Source organism: Pleurodeles waltl, chromosome 6 (assembly GCF_031143425.1).
Source record: "Pleurodeles waltl isolate 20211129_DDA chromosome 6, aPleWal1.hap1.20221129, whole genome shotgun sequence".
In the NCBI taxonomy this organism is placed as follows: domain Eukaryota; kingdom Metazoa; phylum Chordata; class Amphibia; order Caudata; family Salamandridae; genus Pleurodeles; species Pleurodeles waltl.
Genome location: NC_090445.1, coordinates 489,294,518 through 489,320,265, shown reverse-complemented (window position 1 = coordinate 489,320,265; position 25,748 = coordinate 489,294,518). Strand labels below are relative to the sequence as shown.

At 45.3% G+C, this 25,748-nt stretch overlaps 1 protein-coding gene across 4 annotated transcripts in view; it reads right to left on the bottom strand.

Annotated features, from left to right (window-relative positions):
- TRAF3IP3 (TRAF3 interacting protein 3) overlaps window positions 1–25,748 on the bottom strand; it is a 229,544-nt gene that overhangs the window by 68,843 nt on the left and 134,953 nt on the right. For all 4 annotated transcript variants that reach the window (XM_069238632.1, XM_069238634.1, XM_069238631.1 and 1 more), the window contains 2 exons: window positions 19,874–20,011; window positions 14,469–14,613 (listed from right to left, as the gene is read on the bottom strand). In XM_069238632.1, the coding sequence (XP_069094733.1) occupies window positions 14,469–14,613; window positions 19,874–20,011 (283 nt within the window). The remainder of the gene's footprint in view (window positions 1–14,468; window positions 14,614–19,873; window positions 20,012–25,748) is intronic.

Below are 25,748 nucleotides of genomic sequence, written 5' to 3'. Positions count from 1 at the left end.
CCCCACGACACCCGTTCCCGCCATCCTGTTCCTGGCGGTAAAAACCGCCAGGAACAGGATGGCGGGAAGGGGGTCGGAATCTCCATGGCGGGGCTGCTTGCAGCCCAGCCATGGAGATTCAGCCCAGCAAGGGGAAAACCGGCGGGAAACCGCCGGATCCCCTATTCTGACCGCGGCATTAACGCCGCGGTCAGAATGGGCTGGGAAAGCACCGCCAGCCTGTTGGCGGTGCTTCCGTCATTTTAGCCCTGGCGGTCGCCGACTGCCAGGGTTAGAATGACCCCCTTAGTGTTCTGAGGTCTAATATGAGTCTCAGTGTTTTGTCCTTTTTTGGAATTAGAAAATACAGGGAGTAAACACCTGTTCCTTTTTGATGGTTGGGTACTAGTTCTTTTGCTTCTTTTTGTAACAATGCTTGGACTTCTAGTTGGAATAGATCTAAGTGTTGTTTGGACATGTTGTGTGCTCTTGGAGGCACATCTGGTGGCAAATGTAGGAATTCTATGAATTAACCATGTTGGATAATGGCTAGGACTCACGCGTCCGTAGTTATGTGTTCCCAGTTGTGGTAATAATCTGTGAGTCTTCCCCCCACTGGTGTTGTGTGGTGGGGGTTTGTGACATTGAAGTCACTGTTTAGTTTGTGGGGGTTTTGGGCTCTGGAATTTCCCTCTTGTTTTAGGGAACTGTCCACCCCTATATTGTCCTCGAAAACCTCCTCTCTGATATTGGCCTTGATATGTGGGTCTGACTTGTGAGGTGGAAGGCTCTGTGGTCTGGGCCCGAAACCCCCCTTTAAAGTGCGGCTTCCTAAAAGTGCCTCTGCTTTGTGGGGAGTAGAGCGTGCCCATGGCTTTGGCCGTGTCAGTGTCTTTCTTCAGTTTGTCCAGCGCTGTATCCACCTCCGGCCCAAATAGTTGTTGTTCATTGAATGGCATATTTAGCACTGCTTGCTGAATTTCGGGCTTAAATCCGGAGGTTCGTAGCCATGCATGTCTCCGAATGGTTACCGCCGTGTTTACTGTTCTGGCCGCAGTGTCTGCTGACTCCATGGCTGACCTTATTTGGTTGTTGGAGATACTTTGGCCCTCCTCGACAACCTGTTGGGCACGTTTCTGGAACTCTTTGGGAAGGTGTTGAATGAGATGTTGCATTTCATCCCAATGTGCCCTGTAGTATCTTGCTAGAAGAGCCTGAGAATTGGCAATTCGCCATTGATTGGCTGCCTGTGCTGCCACCCTTTTGCCTGCTGCATCGAATTTCTGACTTTCTTTGTTGGGCGGTGGTGCGTCTCCAGAAGGTTGTGAGTTCGCCCTTTTCCGGGCTGCTCCTACTACCACTGAATCTGGAGTTAACTGTTGTGTGATGTACACAGGGGCAGTAGGGGGAGGTTTATATTTCTTCTCCACCCTAGGCGTAATGGCTCTGCCTTTGACTGGGTCTTGAAACACCTGTTTAGTGTGTTTTAACATGCCTGGCAGCATTGCCAAGCTTTGGTATTGGCTGTGCGTAGATGACAGGGTGTTGAACAAGAAGTCATCTTCTATGGGCTCTGCATGCAATGCTACATCATGAAATATAGCTGCCCTGGAAACCACTTGCATGTAAGCAGTACTGTCTTCAGGTGGTGAAGGTCTTGCCGGGTAGCATTCGGGACTATTGTCAGAGACCGGTGCATCATACAAATCCCATGCATCCGGGTCATCTTGACTCATCCCTGTATGGGTTAGTGACTGCATCAATGGGGGTGTTGCAACCGGGAACATATGTGGTGAATGAATTGGTGATTGTTGTGGCGAAAATTGCGGTGGAGTTTTCTCTTTTGCCACTTTTGCCTTTGGCTGCATTTCCACCTCTTGGAATGCGAGCTTCCGCTTTATTTTGATTGGAGGAAGAGTTCTGATTTTCCCCGTGTCCTTTTGGATATGGAGCCTTCTTTCGGTATGGTCAGGCTCTCCCATGCCCAGCTCTTGTTCAAATCTGTGGCCTTGTAAGTGTGTGGAAAGTATAGGAGCTTTGTTTCGGCTCTGAGGAAGAATATTTTGGTACCGAAATTTTTTCAACAGTCTTTTTCAGCTCAGAGGAAACCTTTTTGACTTTCGGTGTGCCGAACTCTCAGTGCCGAGTCTGTTCGGAGCGGGTATCTCGGTGCCGAGTATGTTCGGAGCCGGTATCTCGATCGGAGTCAGATGTCTTCGGCTGCTGGGAGGCCTTTTTCGGCGCCGATGTTTGGTCACTGTGTTTTCGGGTAGAGCCATGGCCTGTTGGCGGTGGCGTCCCCTGGACCTTCATGATCTTCGAGTGAGTTTTTACCAGGGTTGGTTTACTCACGGTTTGCTGCGTCTTCGGCTGCTCACTCTCGGACTCATCCGAGTCCAAATCTCGAATGGAGAATGTCTCCTCTTCTTCGACGTCGGTGTGTCCGGCTGGTGTTGACGCCATCTGGAGTCTTCGAGCTCTACGATCCCGCAGTGTCTTCTTGGATCGAAATGCCCGACAGGCCTCACAAGTATCCTTTTTGTGTTTGGGGGACAAACACAGATTACAGACCAAGTGTTGGTCTGTATAAGGATACTTTGCGTGGCAGTTGGGGCAGAAGCGGAAGGGGGTCCGGTCCATGAGTGTTGAAGATGGATGCGGTCGGGCCGACCAGGCCCCACCGAGGTGTGGAAACCCCGAAGGGCTGCCGGAACTTTTCTTTCTTCGATGTCGATGTGCTAGCACTAACCCGTTACCGAGAGCAAACAATACCGTCGAATTTTCCGATGGATAACTATCTTTACCGAACTGAAACACGGAGCATAGAGGAACACGTCCGAACCCGATGGCGGAAAGAAAACAATCTAAGATGGAGTCGACGCCCATGCGCCATGGAGCCGAAAGGGAGGAGTCCCTCGGTCTTGTGACTCGAAAAGCAACTTGTAACACTCCGAGCCCAACACTAGATGGCAGGATAATGCACAGCATGTGTATCTGCAGCTACACATGCCATCAAACATATATATATACATACAAAAGTTAAAGTAACGTTATAGATGGGTGAACTTCTTACTGACAATGTTAATGTTTTGAAAAAAAACACAGCAATTTAGCAGTTATAATTTGCAGCACTAACTATAACTTGTGCCCCTGCCATGCACTGTTATTGACTTCACTTATATCACATCACTCATGGCATGGTCTAGGACATCATGAATAGTATCACGGATGACATCTTAAATGAAGCCCTGCGTGGTGCAGGTTTGGATGTCTATGGGGGGTTGGCCACAGGCCAAGCTCTGCGGCCAACCCACGCTGCCCAAGGCCAAAGGCCGTGGGTGGCCCAGAGTTGGGTGCCTGGGAAGGGGGGGGGGGCTGGATGCCTATGGGGGGTTGGCCACAAGACTGGCCCTCCGGCCAACGCCTGCCACGCACAGCCAAATATCGTGCACGGCGAGGGTTGGCTTACAGTAAGGTAATTGAATCTAGGGTTCAATGATACTCTGATCATGAAATAACACTCTTTTGAGTATAGGGTTCAATGATACTATGAACATGAAATAACACTCTATTGAATCTACACGCTGTTGAATCTAGGGTTCAATTATGCTCTGAGCATGAAATAACACTCTGTTGAATCTTGGGTTCAATGATACTCGGAGCATGGAATAACACTTAGACTAAAGAAACATGAACGGCCTAGAACTAGACTCTAATTAAGCCTCAAGAAATCTAGGTACCTGGAAAAAATCAAGAATGGGTTAATACAATGTTTCATATGAGCTTTTCATGAAATATCACATACGGGGGCCTGATTCTAACTTTGGAGGACGGTGTTAAACCGTCCCAAAAGTGGCGGATATACCACCTACCGTATTACGAGTTCCATAGGATATGATGGACTCGTAATACGGTAGGTGGTATATCCGCCACTTTTGGGACGGTTTAACACCGTCCTCCAAAGTTAGAATCAGGCCCACAGTCTAGAAATGCAAGAACCTTCCAGAAAGTGTTTCAGAACAAACATTGCATTTTTACATGAGGCCAAAAGGCTTTCTGAAACATTCCCTGGAAAACAATAGGAATTGTACTATAAATGTGTGCACCTCAACAAACACAACACCCCAAAGTTTTAATGCCACAGATCTAAGCGTCAAGTTTTACATGCTGGAAATGAATCTCGCACACTGCTGATTCGAACAAGAATATGCAAATGCCATGAAATGATCGCACAAGCTTTTGCCGATCTGAACATCAGGTTTTTTCATGCGGGAAATTAATTGCGCACACTGCCGATTCGAACAAGAATATGCAAATGCCATGAAATTATTGCGCAAACTTTTGCCAATCTGAACATCAAGTTTTACATGCGGGAAATGAATCGCGCACACTGCCGATTCGATCAGGAATATGCAAATGCCATGAAATGATCACGCAAGCTTTTGCCGATCTGAACATCAGGTTTTACATGCGGGAAATGAATTGCGCACACTGCCGATTCGATCAAGAATATGCAAATGCCATGAAATGATAGCGCACGTTTTTGCCGATCTGAATGCCAAGGTTAACATGAGAGCAATGAATTGGGCACTCTGAAAGTTTTGCAAGTAGTCCAAAAACTCGAGAGTCTTTGAGAACGTGGACGGGGGCCCAGCCCGACCTCCATCTTACCACCCTGCTCAAGGATCACCAATATAATGCGGGCAGGCCTGGAACATCAAGGTAGGCCTCCGGAATAGGAGCTCAGGAAGTTGCTGCTGCTCTGCACCAGGACCTCTGAATAGTGAACACGTGGAGCTGGGCTGGCTCCCTTATATAGAGTCTGGCCCAGCCCACATAACACACCCAGTCATGCTGCAGGGAAAGCTTCTAGAAGGGACCACACCCTGATACACTCTGTATGCCTGCAGCAATACCTTGCAAATGAACATTATTTGCAAACATCATTAATAGTGGTTTCAAGATAAAACTCTGCAATGCAAAAGGTTAGCAAACTGCATCTAAACACAATGCATGAATTATGCTCTTGCATAAAGACTGGGTTTTTGCATTTTAGTCGCCCATAGAGCGCACACTGTCCTGATGTTGACAAATATTCCTGCTTTTACAGATTCATATTTAGGTGTTTTCAGGAGCAAGTGTGCAGAGGCATTCTGGACAATCTGCAACTTTTTTATCACATAGCCCGGTGCTCTGACATACAATGCATTTCCATAGTCCAAACGTGAGCCAATCAGAGCCTGTATGATAATTCTTTTGGCTATGTAAGGTAAGATTGTAAAGACCCTCCTTAAAAGCCTTAGGAGGCCAAAGGAGGTGGCAGCCGTCTTATTGGCTTGATGGACCTTTGACAGTTGTGGATCGAGCCAAACACCAAGACTCTTTGGGTGGGGAGAGGTATCCCAAACCCTCCGTGATTAATGGATTGGGGGTAGGCTTTGTGTGTTGCCCGAGAATCATGACTTCCGTCTTATTATCATTGAGTTTTAACTTGCTTACGAACATCCTTTGTGCCACAGCTTGGAGGCATGGGTCGAGTGCTGAACCTTTGGTGCAGGAATCATTAGATAGTGATACAACTAGCTGTGTATCAACTGACACCATGGGCAGCCCAAAGGGCTTGACTATTTCTGTAAGAGGTACCATGTAAATATTAAGTAAGGTAGGACTGAGGGAGGACCCCTGCGGAACTCCGCAGCTGTTCTTAACACAATCTGAAAAATATGATCTATCTAAGACTTGATATGTTCTATTCTTAATAAAATAAATAATCCAGACTAAGACCGACCCAGATTTTCCAATCTCTTGTATCCTATCAGTTATTATGTCAAGGTCCACCGTATCAAAAGTGGCGCTGAGATCCAGGAGGATAATACCTGTCTCCAAACCCTGGTCTAAGCGCCTTCTGGCTTATTCCGTGACAGCAATCAGTGCAGTCTCAGTACCATGTAATGGGCTGAAGCCCATCTGTGTGCATGTAGGATATTATTGTCCTCCAAGAAACGGGAAAGTTGAGTATTAACTTGCTTTTCAGCTATCTTAGAAAGAACAGGTAACAGTGAAATGGGTCTATAGTTACTAAGCAATGCAGGGTCAAGATTAGGTTTCTTCATTAGTGGTTTGACTATGGCGTGTTTCCATTGTTCTGGCACTGAGCTGGAGGACAGTGAGAGATTAACAAGATTTGTAAAGACAGGAACGTCGCTGGAGAACCTAAAGTCGGCATCTGGGGAGGTGCTGGATCAAGGGGGATCCTGATTTAAGGGATGAGCGATATCTACCCACATCTTCTTCTAATATCAGGGATAAATCTGAAAGAATAGCGGAACCCATAGACTTCTGTTTTAATACCTTGTGTATCTGATCAGCAACTCTAGGAAATGTCGAATAGATGTCTAGGACTTTTTGTTGGAAATAGGTTGCAAGATTATTAACATGTTCCTGAGAGGCATCCCAGAGTGCCCGGTCCTCTTGATGCTGGGTGATCTCGTTCAGGACACGAAAAATCTCTTTGGGGGAATTTGCCGCTCGTTCAATTTTTGAGTAGTAATATATGGTTTGAGCTGTTTTTATTTCGGTGTGTTAGGATCGAATCGCTTTTCTGAATTCTTGTTTTAATACTACGTCGAATGATTTCTGCCATCCCATTTTCTACATTCTCTTTTGAGATGCAGAAGATGCAGGGTAAACCAAGGAGAGCTCTGCCTACACTGTCCTTTCACTTTGGTGGAAAGCGGTAGAAGAGCATCTATGCTTCCGGTGATCCAATTACTGAAGGACTCTGATGTGTCCCTAACATTATTTTTAATAAGTGGCTTATGCCGTTCCAATATATTAATCCAGGCATCAACTTTGAGGTTACGCCAGTGTCTGGTAGGTAGAAGAATCTTGTGATTGGGTTTTCTGTGACTAGATATAGCTAACTCGAGTGTTATCAAAAAGTGGTTGGACTATGCTAAAGGGCATGAGTTTTAGTTCTGTGACATTCGAGAAGACTAAGTCAATCGTGTGACCCCTATTATGTGTTGGTCCCTTGACCAGTTGTACTAGATTTAGGGCATCCATGTCAGAGAGCAGAGATTTAGTTATCACATTGTCTGCCCCCATGGATGTTAAAGTCTCCTAGTAGAGTGAAGTTAGGTTTGGTGCAAACCAACTCAGCGATATTATCTGCAAAAGATTGTAAAATGTTTTCAGTGGGACCCGGAGGACGGTAAACCAGAGGACCTGACAAGGTATATTGAGGATACAAACTGAAGGAAAAGTACATACTTTCACATCCTGTTAGCTGCAGAGGGTGTGAATTGACCGTTAGGTCATTCCTATAGATTATCGCAATACCCCTACATCTGGTGGAGGCTCTATCAAGCCTGTTTATTAGGTATCCGCTGGGTAGTGCCAAAGTAACATCAGGAGCCGAACCCTCATGCAGGCAGGTCTCAGTCAGAAAGAGAATCGTCGGTTTAACCTGTACCAAGAGAAGATATATATCTAGTTTATGTGCTACCAAGGAGCGACAATTGGCTAGAAGGATGGAACATTTACTACCTTCCTGAGCTGTTGGGTACAGGTTGTCCAGAGTAAGTTGCGGGGACCCTAAACACTGAACAATGATGGTTAGAGTTTACAAGGTCTATGCTATGGGTGCAAGCCTTCAGAGTATCAGGTCTTAGAGAATGGAGGGAGTCCGAAGAGTACTTAGTTCTTTCCTCTTTGAAGGGGGAGCTGGACATAGGGACTAGGCCCTGGGCCCGTTCTGGCACAGACGGGCTTGCCTTAGGCGCACCCGCTGCACTCATCCGCTGCGCGTAGCTCGCATCCGTGCTAAATATAGTCCGAATGCCGAGGTAGATGAAGATTATACCGCCGACCTACCAAAGATGGCGGCTGTATCTGTGCTTTCAAGGAAGGGGAAAAATGGTAGGTGATGGGCTAGAGTCAGGAATCCCTTCCCCCGAGGCCACTGAACACGGACCAAGGGGAGGGAGAAGTGCAGAAGAGTCCCTGAAAGGTGAGGTGACGACAGTATGGCAGTCCCTCCTGCTCCTAAAATGTGGGGTTAATATAAGTCTCCGCGTTTAAACTGTCAGCACAGTAAAAGCAATTCTTTAAAAAAACTATTATTTTAAAAGTCAGCCATTTAAAACATTCCAGGCTCTACGCTTGCTAAAGATATCTTAATAGCTATTCTCACCAGCAAAATGCCTCTCACTCATCTACAGAGCTTCCACATAGATGTTCCCCATTAAACAGTGAGTTTATGATATTTGCTTGCACCTCTGGCTTGAAGACTGAAATTCTTAGCCTTGTGTGGCATCTAAGAGTAGTCCCAGTCATCATTTGCCTGCTTGCTGTGTCAGTAGCATCTTGAGATAATTTACTCACGTACTGGTGATGCTCTTGCCTTCCTCAGTAATTGCTGCAGCTCTTTTTCTATATTGCTCTGGAAGATGCTTCATTAATTTAGCAATTTCTTCCCATTGCTGATAGTCATATCGGTTAAGGAAGGCATTTGAATTAGCTATCCTCCACTGATTAGCAGCACCCCTTTCAAACTTCCTTTCAACTAAGTCCATGTTTTTACTTTCTTTATCAGGGGGTGGCCCTGATGTTGCTGGCATACTGGCTCTTTTCCTAGCAGTTGCTGTTTTTATTTAGTCAGCAGGTACTGTGCCCTTAATGTAAGCTGGATCTTTGCTAGAATGCTTAGGCGTTTTCTGCTCGTGGTGTTATGGCTCTGCATGTTTCATGCTCCTTAAAAGCTTTTCTGCCTTGATCTAAAATGCTTGGAAGCATGGGCAAAAATGGTTTTTTTGTCTGTGATTGTAAAAGAGTTTCAAATAAAAAACACTGTGTTTTTTCTTCTTCCATTTGTACACCATATTTGTCTGCTGCTCTCTTTATTACCTGCCCATACATGGTGATGTCATCAGGCGGGGATGGTCTTGATGGGTAACTGTAAATACTTTCTTAAGGTGAGTCTGTCTTTAAATCGTGACACTGAGTTTCTGTAAACTATGAGCCCTTCTTATATTGGATGGCTTTGACGTTCTCACCTCCCTCTTCTTCTTCCTTGAAGAAAATTTGTTGTTCGTCTTCCTCCTCCTGTGGTTCAGGAAATAATGGTGGTTCTACATCTTCGACATCTATTTGTTGTTCTTCCGTTTCTGGCTGAATTTTATGTGAGATTCTACATTCCCTCAGTGAAGTGACAAAATCTTTTTTCTTCTGGAGTAAAGCTGCCATTTTGGCTTCAAGACATTTCTACTTATGTTCTAATTTGGCAGCCCGATCTTCTACGTCGATGGCCATCGACAATGTTCTCTTTGATGTCAAATTATCTTTTTGGGGGGTCTCGACCACTGTCTTTTTTGGCATTTCTGCTGCCTTTGAGTCTTTCAACATGGAAATATTTCGACCTTGATCGTCCTTCAGCGTGTTGGTGTTTTCTTTATGTTTTCCTCCTGCGGTATCCCTATTCAGGGACCCGAGGGGATCTTTTTGGTAAACCTTATCTTCGGTCGACATCTTTTTTGTTGCTGAGACAGATTTTATCAACTTTGACTCCCCAGACATAGAATCCTGGGGTTACCTGAGTTTTCTTTTCCTTTGTTTTCCTTTGTTTGTTTTGGCTCCCCTTTGACAATTTTTAGCTCCACCTCTGCACTTTCACCTTCAGCCCCCTCAGTGATGTTATTGTATTTGTTGCTTGAAAGTCCAAGATCTTTCAGGGAAGGTGCCAGCTTTTGTCCCTGCATGGCGTGGTGAACCTGCCTTTGTTTTCCCTTCACTTTCAAAGTTTTTGACTTGAACGCAGCACAGGCTTCACTGCTCTCACTCAGGTAATCAAGAAAGAGGCAAAGCTTACAGGCCTGGTGTTGATCCTTTTGAGCACATTTGTGGTGGCACTTGGTGCAAAACTTAAATGGTGTCTTCTCCATCATGGGGTTCTGAAATTCGCCCATCCGAGCATTATCCACACTGAGTGGTTCTCCTATCAATTGTGTAGTTTTAACAGTACCTTCTTCAATAACGCTGCTTGTATTGCCTCCAACTTCTTATGGGTGGGCAATACCTGGCTTGAAGAGGCCACTTTGCAGTCATAAGAAGCCCAAAGTGCAGGATTTTCACCTTTTCTAGAAGAGGAGTAAAAACTGATGTCAGCCGAGGGGCAAAGACCTGAGGGAGGGGGGACCTATTGGGATTAAGATTCACTACAGCAGAGGCCACTAGAAGAGCTTGAGCAGGTCCAATTGGTGCTGGTCAGCTGAGCAGTTGCAGGGAGGCCTCTGAAAGGTTGTTGTATCCCTGTAGCTCACCGAGGAGGTCAGACAACTGATCCTTGGTATCACTCTGAGTAGCCTGGGATCAAGGCAAGCAGGTTAGATCTTCCTTCTTCAGTACTTCCAGCACCAGCACAGTCCGTCGTCTGAATTTTCCACAGGTCCAGGAGTTTCCTGATGAGTGGTTCTGAAAGGACTAAAATACCAGACGTTCAGGTGACAGATGATAGGACAAAACTTTGAGATGTAGAAAGCTGGGGAATGATGAGGAACAACTCCGCAGTGAATGGCTTCAGCAGAGACTGGCCTAACCCAGGCAGACATAATAGGGTCTAGGAGGTCCTCAATACAAGGAAACAATGGTCCAGTTGTGGAGGAAACAGGTTGGAGGATTTCTATTAATAAGGTTGTCTTAATCTCTGTAATTGGCAAATCAAGGACCTCAGATGTCTTGCGTAGGACTGCCTTAAAATAAATTACTTTCTTCTAAGGGACAGCTGAGTGGCAATCAGGGACAACCTCAGTAGATGAATTACAGTCACTGCAGTTCTGGAGTCCTGAATAGCAAAGTTCTGAAGAGTCCAAATAAGAGTGAAGGGTGTCTGCTTCACTACTGACCTTCTGAACATGAAAGCCCCTAGCTAAAAGCAGAATGAGGTGCACATGAAGTCCAAGGCTGCACTTCTCTGTATGTTCCACTATCATCAAAATTGCTTAGTCTTTTGGTAACTCTGAAAGAGGATCTGGAGCTGGCACAGTTGATGAGTCTATTATCAAAGCCAATCACAGAACAAATGACAAGGCCTTTAGCTGCAGAAAGATTGGCTGTGGGGTTGGGACAGTGCCAGGGTAAACAATGGGATAGGCTGGCACTGTGGTATAAGCTACTGGAGATATGGTCAAAAGTCCTGCAGACATCTTGGGGCTTGAAGGAACATCAAAGGAAGATGGACTGAGACAGAACATAAGTAGCAAAGCCTGGGAGAAAGCTGCCACTTGACCAGGGTCATTACCAGGAGCTGGAAAAGCTAGAAGTTTGTCTGGACCGAATGGAACTTAGCATCCATGAATGATGGATCTGAAAATGATGTAGAGGTTGCAGTCGGAACCAGAGCTGTCTATCAAATGGGAACAAGGTCGAAGAGAAGTAGGGTCCTTCTTTCAGGTACTTCTTAAACCTGTACAGGAAGCTTCCTCAGGAACACAGTCATTCTTCTGTACCTGTTGTGTAAACATAATCCCCAGAGGGGATGACTTCATTGCTCATTACTCCTTCCAGACATTAAAGAAATTTCTTCCTGGTCCTCAGTTGCCATTGAACACATAAAGCCACGGATGGAAGCTCGACCTGGTGCCATGCACAGGAACCTTACCCCAATGTTAAATGGCATTTGGGTCCAAAGATCATCACTTAGAGTTACAGGAATGACATCTATGAGACCGTGTCTTTATGTCCAAGCTATTTTTTTTCTGAGCCCGCATATGTGGCGACATTTCATTGGTGTGACTATTTCACATAATAAATATTGGTACACATACATATGTATGGCTGGAAACAAGTGATATGGAATAAAGCAAGCTACATGCCTGATCAGCAACTCGGGAGTATCTCAAATGTTCATAGCAATCTTGTTAGGCTTCTTTGATTTAGTGTTCCTGTGAAAATTTGAACTCTTTTTTCACTTCCCATTTTGAATAGTTGCTAATATTTTAGAAAAGTAGAAAAGACATTCTAGGGGAAACTGAAACAGTAGCAACCTTCGGCTTCTTCAGACAGCCAATGTATCTCCATATTGTTCCTCCTACTGAGATTATCAAACTCATTTATCAATCCGTGCCATGGCCTAATTCACAACGTGCTTATTGTAAGCACAGTGACATTTTGTAAAGTTTGGTTAGGTTGTTTTTCATTCACTATACATCGTGTCTTGCCTCTCAGTTCTTGGAGTGGAGAAGAATGTCACGATTTGAGACTTAGTTGTTAACTATGAACATCTTTATTTTTTGTTCCTCATTAAGGATGCCTTTTGCAGTTCAGTGTAATACTTTTCAGCCTTACCTATGAGTTGGGAAGCCATACACCCAAAATAAATGGCTTTAAGATATTTAGGATTGAAGGCCTATCAGTTTATAATGAGTGTAAAATTTATTGGATTAAGACCGTGATATTTAAAAGATGAGTACTAAATCTAGTTTTTTTTTTTTTTTGGTGGTTGTGATCAGTGTTGACGGGAGTTATAGTTATTAGTTGCAATTGTTGTGAAATATATCGCTGGGCAATACTAATGAAGTTTTCTGTTGCTGCTTCTGTACTAGAGTGGCTTTACAAATCCCTCATAAGTGTTACAGAAGTCTAGATATTTAGGCTCTACTGTGTCTGAATGCAGGAAAGTCAGTTGTTTTTGTTGATTTTCACTAAATCAGAATTCAAAAGTATTTTTTTTCTTTATTACCCCTAAATCTGGATGTGTGATATGAGATTATCTTTAAAAGATGGATGGTCGGTGCATTGGAGAGAAGCACTGTTTTTCAGTTTACCTTGCATCAAAGTAGCTTCCAACTTATATTCTTCTGTCCTTTTTATGCCTATGTTTACTGGTCCTTGTTAACAATATATGCATGATGGGCTTTATGAACCTTCGGGCTACACTACTCACCATATACACTGTGCCTCTGCACTTTTTTCAGTTCTTTCTAACCTTCTACACTAGACACTCTTTACTTCAACAATCAAGCAGCTCAGAAAGTGCAACAAAAACCCTTGTTGTAGCAAGTGCAGTGTCTGCAAGTAATGCTGGCAAGAGAGCCTATCTTTCTCTCTCAGCAAAAATCGTATTTCTTCTTAAGATAAAGGGGTAAAGTCACACTTCAATATTTATGGAATATGATCATTCTGCCTCTATGAACACAATGACGGCACTGAAGATGAGCGAAGTCAAGGTGCCTTGGTGTCTGTGGCTGTTTTTAAAACATCACTTTCACCCTATTTATTCACATACAGAGATGGAACCTCTTGCTACAGTTTTGCAGGAGAGTGATATAGCCATACATCATTACACTCATCATATGCAGCTTTAATTTAGAGTGTTCAATTCAATCACTATAATTATTTTGTGAATAGAACGTCTGCTGTGAGCTCATTTTTAACACTTTACCCTATCAAAATAGAATTGGGATTTCTGTAGGCCTGCAGTCCCTCACTTCAGTCTACAAATGGCTCGATATTCTCTCTTTTTAGGCACCTCTTGTTCTCTGGTTCTCTTAGCTAAATTTCTTAATTTTGTCACTGAACACTATGTTGACTTGATCAAGCACATCTTCATCCTGGTGAAGAGGAAGATCTGTCAGAGTACTCCTGCATCTTGACTGAGGCAAAGCTCAGCGATTGTCAATCATACGAGGATGACCAAGTTTGTATATGATTGGTGGCCTGGGGGTGTTCACCTTTCCAAATATTTTATTTGGGTGGTAAGGTGCTTCAGTAATAAGGGAGAAAGACATGTGCGTCTTCTAAATTGCACAAGTGGATACGCTCACTCAAAGAAGCCACACATGATATTTCACTTAAATGTAAAACATTTCTTCCCAAGATTGTCTTCAAGGTAACATATTTCAGGAAACCTGGTGAAATGTTTTGTGAGTTGCTTTACTTTGACTCAGAACTATATGCTTAAACAAGGTATGTCTTTGAATGCAATCCTGTTATTTGCTGATTTTTGAGCTTGAAAAAAAAGATGGAAGCTTACAAGTATGCAGACCAAAATCTGATTTTGTTTTATGATCTACGGGTGAAATGTATGGGCTTAAAAATAAAGGCTATGTATTGTGATGGAGATTGTGGAATTGTTACAGAAAATGCAGTGCTCGGTTGATGTTTACAGAAAAGAATCACTGTTGCCCTACGCTGGAAATATGTCATTTTATTAGAATGTACCTATGTCTTCAAACTGGAAAGCCTCTATGGTGGCTTTCGTATAAAAATAGGTGAGAAAGGGTATGTTTTTTTTGGTTATCACCAAATGAACACTAAAGTAGGACCCCACTGACCACTAAACATCCACTTCAGCCTCTTGATGTTGTGAGCAAAACAGCCTCTTAAGATTTTGCCAATTTGGAAACATTTTCCCCAGCCTTTGGAAATGGAAAACATGTTCATGCCCCAGGGAACTGTAATGAAAATGGTGTGGTATTTCAAGAGTGCAGTACCTGCGATGGAGTTCAGCTGTTCCCTTTTTAGATTATTGTCCTTCTCCAAGACTTCGATTTGAGATTGCAGATCTGCACGCTCCCTCTCAAAGCACTGCAGACGAGACTGGAACTTCCGGAGCTGCAGGTCTTGGGATTCTACCCACTGAAGTGTGGAATGGAAAAAAATATGAGTACAATGAGAGGACATAGACCACGCTTCATAGTTATACAATAATACAGACTGACATCTACATCTTTCAGATGTTAGGAATATAAACTTTACAGGCATTTACTCAAATACATTTTTTTTAAACTCTCTTTGACTGTCACGTAGGCACGACATTTCAAGTAGTGTTGTGGTATGGTAGCTTCGTTGAGGGTTATTGAATATCATTGGTAGAAAGGCAATGACGAAATCTGTTAAGTGGCAAGACAATTTTGGTCATACAGTCCTGGACAAACCACCATCCAATTACTTTCTTATCAAATCAAAAAACAGCCCCACAATATAGGCAAACTACTAGCATTGCTAAAGGCAACTGGAAGGCAGTCTCCAAGGAATATCTCAATAATTCCCTCCACAATAAATTAAACAAATCCCAGTCTATAGAACATATATCATTCATTCTGTTAGAACTGAACAACAACTTTGCCTAGTTGTTTGCACCACTAAAAACAAAAAACGATTAAATCCAAATTCCTGAAGAACTCGAAGTCCTTAGACGACCTTAAAAATGAAGAAAAACTGTTATAGAAACTTTGAGGATATTAATGAAACAATTACGATCAAACCAGCTATTTAAGAGAAATGTGTAAGTATAACAACCCAGTCAGAAAGAAAAAAGCCATTTTATTCACAAAATCATTCATGCCCATAACAACCCACCAAATGTATTCCAAATTATCAAATGTCTTGTTAATTCCTCAGTTTTCACTGATAGAGATAATAGAACTTTCAGGATCAGGTGGACTCCCTTTCTAATCACTTTACAGAAAAAATAGAAAGCTTTTGGAGAATTTTATCAACAATTTCCAAGTACAGCCAGTGATCCTTCAAAAAGGTGACATAAAGGCAGATAATCCCACACCACTATCTGAATGCATTCCTCCCTTTCAGATGGAAGACATCTATCTAACCCAAGTCAGTAAACCTCCTGAGTTCCCCTACAATGGGCCTTATTATGACTTTGGCAGATGGAAAAGCCTGTATGTCGAAGTCCCAGCGGGTAGTTTGCTGCAGTGTGACAGCCTCCTCGCCAGGCCCATTAGGAGTTTCCCGCTGGCCCATCGGATGGAAAGTCAGTTTCTGCTAGCTGGGCCAGCGGGAAACGGCCTACCTACAGCATTGTCTCCAGCTCGTAATAGAGCTGGCAGGCAATGCTTTACTGCATACGGTGCACCAGCAGACAGTGAATATTGCAATGGGGCTGGCCAGGGGGGCCTCTGCACATGTCATTAGACCACCAGGGTCGTAATAAGGCCCAATGTCTATATACATTCCTAATAGCTTAACATTCTACAACAGAGCCAAAGATCACATCTATAATCCATACCTCTTAAAATCTGATTAGGCTTGTACAGTCTAAAACTGTAATCATACGTTCCATTCTGAAGCTAGGTTCGACCCCAGAAATCCAGCCAACTTAAGGCCTATACTCCTTTTTGTGACCAAGCTCTTGTAGACAGTAGGCATGAAACAGCTCCAAAGTTTTGTAGAGACCAACAATTTTCTCTGCCTGTCTGTGCATTATTCAGGCCAAGCTTTTCAACAGAGGCTGTGATCATGTCTGCCATGGATGATCTAAAGATGACCGCACATACAGGACATCCAGGGGCTATAGTCCTCCTAAACCTATCCCTATGCATTCATGACTACAAACCAGGCTAACATGCTCAGTCACCTTAAACAGTTCACAACCCTGGTGACATTGTGCAAGATATAAAGGTATATGGCATCCAGGAACAAACACCAAACCAAAAAGAACGTAGTTCCATCATTATATTTTTCACTATTTTCTGCAACCATTTTCAAGGTTACAGTGCTAATGTATTTGTTGCCGATGCACACCTCTTGATATTGTTTCACCTTGTTCTTTAAGGTTTGGGGTACATCCGAACGTCAGTCAGTTTAGACCAGTCTCTTTTAATGCCCCAAACCCTCCCCTGCCCTCCTCGAGCACACTGTCATTGTATTACTATTTTTGGTTACTATTCAACCTCTACTCGGAAAATTGATGGCAGATATTCTAATGCTGAGAGTTGTTTCGACTGTTGAGCAGGTACTCTAAGAGTAGGCGGTGTTCTGAGGTATGTGTCAGCCTGCGGGGCATATGGTAATGAATTCTTGGCTGATGATGCAGAATCCAATAGCGATGTACTAACTTGGCCTAATTCAGACCTGCAGAGGAACTGCAGAGGGTGGATACACCTCAGGGCGATCTACACGCTAGGTCAGGTGTGTCTTGTGTACTTATTTTTATATGGGAATGTGTTGTTGACAGACACTAGCACCTCTACACGCTAAGTCATGTGTGCCTTGTTTACATATTTTTCTAAGGGAATGTGTTGTTGACAGACACCAGCAGCTCTGGAAGGTTGGTACTATGAATTCATATATGCACGTTTTATGTGAGTGACTTTGTATACACTGTGCACGCCTCTGTGTGATTTATGAAAAAGTAGTTCTGCAAGTTTCTGGTTTAAGTTAAACGAAAAGCCAGCTCTATGCATCTTGTGTGCGAAGATGTATGCAGTCTTCTTTTTGCATTTTTTTTATTGCAGCGGACACTCCAAAAGGAATCTCTCTTGGTTTTATGGCTTTCTTAAACATGAGAAAGTTTGGCAGAATGTAGCTTTCCAAAGAGAGTTTGCATCAACGGGCTGCAACTTTGATCCGAAATATATTTTTCATCATTTGGAATATTTAGTAAAGGAATCACACAGTAGTAATCTAGTAGGTGCATAACGCTTGAAGTCAATGTAGCTGATGGAATGAGATGTAGTCAATTTTTAGGGTCGAGCCTGCGCTAGCATGCACATGCGTATCGCTTGCGAGACACTGTAGTAGTTAGAAAAGGGCTCAGAGCCCCGTCCATGTCACGTTAGTGTCTTTCATTGGTTCGTGGGCTTGCTTTTTAAAATCTGCTTGCTTTAATTAGTGGAAGGCATGCTTAGGTCATGCTTTTTCCGGTGGTTAGCCCTCCTCGAGCACAGCGACCAAGTACTGAAAACATACAAGGCTCGCTGTTTTCGGTCTGGTTTGTGGACTACTACTTCTCTTTTTTCGCAGCACGATCTCGCTGGGCAGAAGTCAGGCGCTTTCATGACATCGACCCTGTTCCATAGTTAATTGCACTTTTGCCGGTTACGTAGATAATTGCACTTTTGCCGATGGGTTTCATTACGAGTAAACTGTAGCAGCGCAATCATGCTCTTTTTTTCCATTTAATAAGGCAAGAAAAGTCCGGTTGGGAGTTTACAACTGCTAATAGCGCTAACTCTGAGAAATGCGAGACCCATTGCATTGCAAATGCTTGTTTAAGGTTGAAGATGGTTCTCAGTTGAACGTTTTGGACCTTTTGTGTCATCCAAAATATTTTTGGGTAGGCCATAATATGTTGAGTTGCCATAATCTTATGTGGATTGCAAAAAGGCAATGATGATAGTGATTTGGATGTAAAGTAAGAAAGACATAATGCGTCAAATAGCTTTAAATTGAAGCAATCAAACCGTTATGATGCTATAGATCTGAGTATTCAGATTAAGACTGAAATCTGGTTTAATTCCAAGGTCACGCACTAGTGTCACTGGCTGAGGGCATGCCCCTAGTTCTGAAGGTGATAGACAGTCATCACAGAAGGGGATCTTGTGAAATATAGGAATAATTTATGATTTGGTGAGATTCAGTTTTAGGTATTTGAGTGCCATCCCGTTCAAGATGGACCTCATGATGAATTGGATGCCGGTAATAGAATTATGCAGATTGATGATCAGTTGTGTATCATCAGTATTAAGTTAGGGTGTGACCTAGCAAATCAGCCAGCGCTTGAACATATATTGTGAAGAGCAGTGGGAACAGGGCTGACACCCCAAAGAGAGGGTCTGGAACAGAAGGGGAAACTGCCACTGTGAACTGCCTTGGTCCTGCCTGACATAAATGATTCAAGCCATACATGTGCCTTATGAGAGAAGGATATGGAATTAAATCTTACCTGCTTTACGTACACAAGAGGTGTAGTCATGTGTAAGAACTTGTCAGTTGTGAAGGATGTGAGCCCTTTACAAGTAGTAAGTACACAAAACAGGCCATGCATTAGATGGTGACTTTTTTTAACCTGCGCACCACATGGGAATGAAGGACTGTGATTAGTTACCCCCTTACTTTTAAATGAGGTATTGCTGACAAAGTGTCAAAAGCAGGTTTACAAGTGTTAAGTGCAGCCTCCATGAATTTTTGTAGATGCCGTATCTGGACCCTGCCTCATCTAAACACTCACTGAGATTGGCATTGAACAGTGGACTCAATGACCATTCAGGGACAAGGGAAAGCGGGCAATCCTCTCCCACTTCTGCCTGTTCATGCCTCGCCTGCTCCTGCCATCTGTACCTACTTGTACCCCAGGTCCCAGGATTATCCAGTCATTTACAAAGTATATGCAAGGAGGATTCAGTGGGAAATAAAAAGATCAAGGGCAGAGGATCTATTTGAGCAAGTGTGGATCAATTGTGAGCATGTGGCAATTGTTTTCGAGCTGTTTGAGTGTTTGGGGGTGAACACAAAGTCAGTTGAACTGCTTTCTGTTTTTTAGCGATTCCTTATTTCCAGGATTAATATTGTGCCTTTGGCAAATACTGTATGTTTTCTACTAGCAAGGCAAGCTACAGTAGCCAAGGGCCAGATGTACAAAGAAATGTGTTTGCAATTTCCTAATTGTGGATCTTTGCGATTCGCAATTAGGAATTTGCAAACAGTGATGTAATAATGTGTCTCAGACACATTTAACGATTCCCACTGGGTTGCAAATGGACCTACCTCGTCAATATTCATGAAGTAGGTCACAATTTGCAACCTTCTGGGAATGGCCAAAATCACAGGGGTGGTGTCTGTTAAGTTTTCTTTTATTTTTTTAAGAGTAGGCAGTGGTCTATGGGACCACTGCTTGCTCTTATAAAATGTTTGCACTCACATTCACAAAGGCCCTTAACACGCCCCTTCCTAATAACAAATCATAATAATAGGTTACTGAATCACAAAATTGGGTTTGTACATACAAAAAGCCTTTTTTTGTGGTAGCAAACGGCCAAACTCTGTGAATCAGGCCATTTGTGAGCACAAAAAAGCTACTTACATCTGGCCCCAAATTCAGACATCTTTAGAAAGCAACTGATGTGCTCAAGAAACAGGGTATCTGCATTAAGCTTACCTGAAGTTTGCTCTGTAGAATATGCAACTCATTCTGCAGCTCCACATGCTTGGCTGCTAACTCACCCCATTCACCTTTTAATTTTTCATATTCTTCTTTCCATAAAAAGCACTCATCCTCAGTAACGTCAAGCGACCTCTAGAAATAGAAGGATATCAGTGTCAAACTCTGACATGCTACACAGTGTATTTAATTCTACAGAAAGGGAGAACATGATCACAGTAAAAGGCAACAACGGGCAGAAAGAAAATGGGGTTTAAACCGAAAACAAATGTTTCTCTGTTCCTGATAACGTTTAGGAATGCCTAAGCACATAAAAAGAAAATACAATGAAACACTAAAAGCTTAGGGCCTGATGTACTAATATCAATTCCCAAGCCATGATGTTCAATGTGCATATAGACTGGTTTGGCTATGCAATTTGCCATGGGACCTTAACACAACTCGTTTGCAATCTTTCCATTCACTGGGGCTTAAATCAAATCGCCTACTGATGTTAATTAGAAATGGCAATTTGCAACCTTGCATGACTGACAACAAATGCAATGATTGCGGCCTACAAGGGCCAGCAAGGGGATACCGGGGGGGAGTGGGGAAGTGGTACAGCCCACGGTCGCCGTTTGGGCACTTTTTGGGCTGTGGGCAGAGGTATATAGAGGAGCCATTTTATGGAGGTAACACCATTTTGGGAAAGGTGACACGGTGGCCGACTAGGTGACATAAAGTTTTTTCCACCTTCACATAAGAAAAATTCCAGAGCGTTGGGGGTTTTTCCCACCCTCACATAAAAACTTTTCCATAGCATTGCGGGTTTTTTCACAAAATAAACAACAGGTTTTGTTCGCACGTGAGTAGTGAGTTTTCGGCGTGCGTATCGCGGAGGCAGGCGCTGTACTCGGCTCCAGTCTTACCTGGAGAGTGCATGGTCGCGGTGGGTGTCGGCGGCTGCTGATTTTGTTCCAGGCCTGAGGAGGATGGTGGCTGCTCCAGGAGGTCGGACGCTTGAACCTGGTTCGCGAGGGTGTTGTTGAACACCTGCGCCCGGCCCGAAGAGCGGCGAGCCGTGTAGCGACGGCCATGGTGGCCTGCTCACCTCTGTGCCGCGTGCAGACACCAAGAAAGGCGGTAAGGTTGGTCGGCGGAGGGAAGGGGTGGGGAAGGAATACCCCGGTTGCGAACGGGGGGTGGGGCAACCATACCCCTTCCCCGCCGTCTCGGATGATCTCACTGTCGCGGACACACTAAGCATTACTGCAGGCCAAAGGGGGCAATCTGGAGGCCCCTGGGGCAGTAGGGGTGGTGTGGGGAGGGTGTTTTACATTGGGAAGGGCGGGGCAGGAGGCCAGGGAAGAGATGTACGACAGGGCACAGGAAAAAGAAGGGGAAGGGAGGGAGGTCGTGGGGGGAGGAGGCAAGGTGGGGGGGAAAAGGGAGAGAGAAGGTGTCCTTGGGCCGAGGTGCTTCCCGGGATAGGGGGAGCAAATACCATGGGTGGGGGAGGCATGACATGGGTGAGGAGCTGGGGGAAGGTCATGACGTGGTTGAGGAGCTGGGGGAGGTGGGGCCTGCTGGGATGAGGGAGGGCCACAACTTCGAGAGGGTGTGGAAGGGGGGTTTTTGCACCTCAGAAATGGGGATCTATTTTTGAATGGAGTGACGAAGAGGATGAAGAGGGGCTAGAAGGTGAGGAGGATGGAATCACCTTGAACGTGTGTGTCCCAAGGCGAACTTATGGCAGGCGCTGGGTCCCGGAGGCAGGGGGCGATGGGTTGGATGTGGAGAATTTGGGGAGGGGGGTGTCTCCGGTGAGGGGGGAGGACGGGGACGCTTGGGTTGTGGGGCGCAGCCGGGGGGACGGAAGGAGTGTAGTCTCAGGGCTCACCGGCACATCGGCCCTTCCCTGGCAGGGCGAGAAGATAGCACGATGTGACCCAGGCGGATCGGTGGTGGGCCGGAGACCTTGGGAGGAAGTGAAGGCAGGGCCCTGAGCAGCCTGCCGGATGGCATCACAGAAGGATGCAGGTGGCGAGGAACCGAGGGCTAAGGTTGCTCTTCGGGGGCCGCGTGACAGACTGGGTTTTGCGCCCACCGGCGGCATGGCTCCTGACAACCAGTGGCCTGGCCTTTGCAGCTTGGAAGGGATGGCCTTTCCAATGCGTGCAATATACAACAACTGGTGAGAAAAAGGCAAGGGCTTTTCGGGGGTGCCATGCCTCGTGAGTGTGGTGAAGTGGTAGAGGAGGATGAATTGGATTATGAGGACGAAAGTATCAAGGAGGGAGAGTTGAGAGAGGATGAGGAGGACGACTGGTGGGGCATTTCACCTGTGCCTCAGTCGTTACAGGTGGTGAGCGAGACCAAAGGAGGAGGACAAATGGCAAAGCTGATGGCTCGGGAGCAGCCCCTATCCTTGGCGCCAGGTAAGGAGGTGATTTCTACACACCATGATGTGGTATCGGTGGCAGTCGAGGCAAAGGTGGATAGCGCGAAGGAGGGTTTGTGTAAAGGGGTATATGTCATGGATGTCAGGGTCGGGCCGGAGAGCGGCGGTGGGACAACGGGTACCGGAGTCACAGGGGAGGTCGGGGAAACTAAGGAAGAATCAGGTACGGAGAAAGTAGGTGACAAGGCCAAAAACTTGCCCTATATGTGTATGGCCAAGCCACTAGGGGCACACCTTATGTTGACTACAAAGGAAAAGATTTGGAAAGGTGAATATGTGGACATGTTAAAGCTTTTAAGTAGAGGGAGGTCAGGTCCAAAGAGGGCTCCAAGGAGGAGGAGTATGAATTGGCCGAGCAGCCGAAAGTACCAGTTGCTATTGAGAACTGGACGGCTGCTTTCTTAATATTTGTGAGTGTGTATTGCGAACGGTTCCCCGAGAGGGCAGTAGCGCTCTTCAAGTATAGGGATGTTATCCGCAAGGCACACCTAAATTACGGGGGCTATGCCTGGGTGCAGTACGATGAAGAGTTTCAGGCAAGAACAGCAGCCGATCCGGAAGTACAATGGGGGGAGATTGACGCGAACCTGTGGCAGCATACCATGGGCCCTTCAAAATTTGGCAAAACCATTTTCACGGCTAGCGGGTTGCCCATAACTTATCGCCCCTTTCGAGAGAGTCCCATCCAGGGTGGGGCTGGTGGAAGCACAAAAGGTGGGTCAGGAACAGTGTGGAGTGGGTCAGCAAAGTCAGGGGCATACTGGGATTACAACAAGGATCTGTGCACCTGTGAATACTGCAAATTTCGGCACAAAAGTTCACTTTGCTCCGGGAGGCATGTGCTTATTCACTGTTATGCCTCGGGAAACCAGGGAGCCCAGGCTTCAGGACAGAGTCAGTCTTACTTTGGGGGCAGCCAGGGAGGGCTGAGACCCAGCAAGCCCAGAAGAGGGCAGGGTTTGTTGGGAAAAAGCTCATACTCTGGTTAAAATTGACAAACTGCATTTTTGGTTGGAGCGTTATGACGACGAACGGGCAGCACAGGTTTTGTTAGAAGGCTTTTTGGAGGGTTTCGAATTGGCTTACACTGGACCTAGACAGTGATGTTGGGCTGACAACTCAAAGTTAGTAAAGGGGAAGGATGGGATTGTGCAGCAAAAACTGGACAAGGAGGTGGGGGAAGGGCGCATGGAGGGTCCTTTTTCAGATTGGTCCTTAGAGAATCTCATGGTTTCCTCCATTGTGGTGGTTCGCAAGAAAGAACCTGGGCAATACCGGCTGATTTATTATTTATCTTGGCCGGAGGGTTCCTCTGTTAACAATTTCATTCCAGAGGAGATGACAAAGGTGTCATATGCGTCTGTGGACGTGGCCATTGCTATGGTGGAATCTCTGGGAGCTGGTGCTTGATGGCAAAGACAGATGTAAAATCAGCCTTCCGGCTCCTGCCAGTGAGTCCTAACAATTTTGAACTTCTGGGTATACAATTTCAAGGACGTTGGTACTTGGACAAAGCCCTCCCCATGGGATGTTCGATTTCATGTTCATTATTAGAGTGTTTAAGCACTTGTTTGCAATGGATATTTACGTCCATAATAGGGCACAAAGAGGTGACACATTACTTAGATGATTTTTTTCTTTGTGGCATCAACGGGCTCGGACCAGTGTGTAGTCGTGCTACATCAGTTTCAGGACATCATGGGGGACCTGGTTGTGCCCCTGGTCCCCAAGAAAATGGTGGGGCCCAGCACTGCCTTGACCTTATTGGGTATCAAACTGGATATGGAGGCTATGGTGGCTCGGTTGACAGAGGAAAAACGGACGACTATGATTGTGACAGTAAGGGACATGGTGCGATGGAATAAGGTGACAGTCAAGGACATTCAAGTATTGCTTGGCACCCTTAACTTTGCTTGTAGAGTGGTGCGAGCTAGGAGGACTTTCTGTAAGCGTTTAGGCATGGCCTTGTCAGGGCACTGGCTACCACTTCATCATGTGCGCCTCAGGGCGGGGGTGAAGGAGGATATGCGGATGTGGTGTGTCTTTCTGGAAAAATTAAACGGGATTCCCATTCAGACGTGGCAGGTGTGCCAATGGGATGTGCACGTTTTTCTGATGCAGCAGGTGCATAGGGTTTCGGTCTGTATTGGCAGGGACAATACTGTGCAGAGGATTGGCTGGCGGCTTGGTGGGGGGGGGTAGGATCATCGTGTTCCTTGAGTTGTTTCCCTTGGTGGTCGCAGTGTGCATTTGGGGTAATCTACTGGAGCACAACAAAGTGCTGTTCAGAGTCGACAACTTGGAGGTGATGCAGGTTGTTAATCGGTGTGGGATGTACAGGTGCTGCAGCTGCTGTGAGTTTTCATACTAGAATGCTTGCACCGCGACATACATTTTAGGGCAAAACATGTTCCAGGTGTGAACAATGACATTGCGGATGCTTTGTCTCGTTCACAGTGGGAGAGATTCCATGGATTGGTTGTGGATGAGCCCCTGTGCAGGACACTGATACCGGCAGCTCTGTGGACCATAGGCAACGGCGGATGCTGCACCTGCTGGTGAATTATTTGGTGTCTGCTACACAGCAAGCATACGTCTGGGTGTGGGAGGAGTTTCGGGGGTCGGGCGTGTAGGAGGGAAGCTGACAAAGACAGGCAGGGGGACGTAGAGTGTTTTATCATGGAGTTGGTGAAGAGACGGCAATCTAGAATCACAGTACCAGGGAAATTGGCGGGCATTGCCCTTATGGGGAAACTGTTGTGGGGCTATTCACCGACAGCAGGGGAGCTGGGCCGAAGGATCCTGGTGGGTTGAACCAAGGAAAAAGGGAAAAAAGGAAACACGCGGCAGCCTATGTCACTAGGCCTCCTAAAGGAGGTTTTGCAAGCACTTAAGGGAGTCTGTTATGATGAGGAGGAATGTCTTCTATTTAGGACCTTAATGTCTTGGATGTTTTTTGGTGCCTTTCATTTTTCAGAATTGGTGGGGTCAGGATATAAGATGGGTTTAAGGTGGGGTGACGTGACGTTCGGGATGAGCAGTGTGGTATTATGCATTGGGAGTTCCAAAATGGACCAACAGGATAGAGGAACACAGGTGGTGCTTACTGCGTATCCTGTCGCGGGGTATGCCCAGTTTCGCTGGGTATGCAGTTCAGGGCAAGAGGTCTGGGAGGTTACGGGGAGGTTTTTCAGCATAAGGATGGAAAAAGGGTCTCAGCACATCAGCTTTTAGCAGTTCTAAGGGAAGGTTTGCAGTGTGTGGGGCAGAATGCTTCTCATGTTGGCACACATTCTTTTTGGATAGGAATGGCGACAGAGGCAGGGTCAAGGGGATGGAACAAATCAGTTAATGAGGCTTGGGGTGGAAATCGGACATTTACAAAAGATATGTCAGGCAAGGGGTTGCAGGGGAGACAGTGGTTTGAGTTTA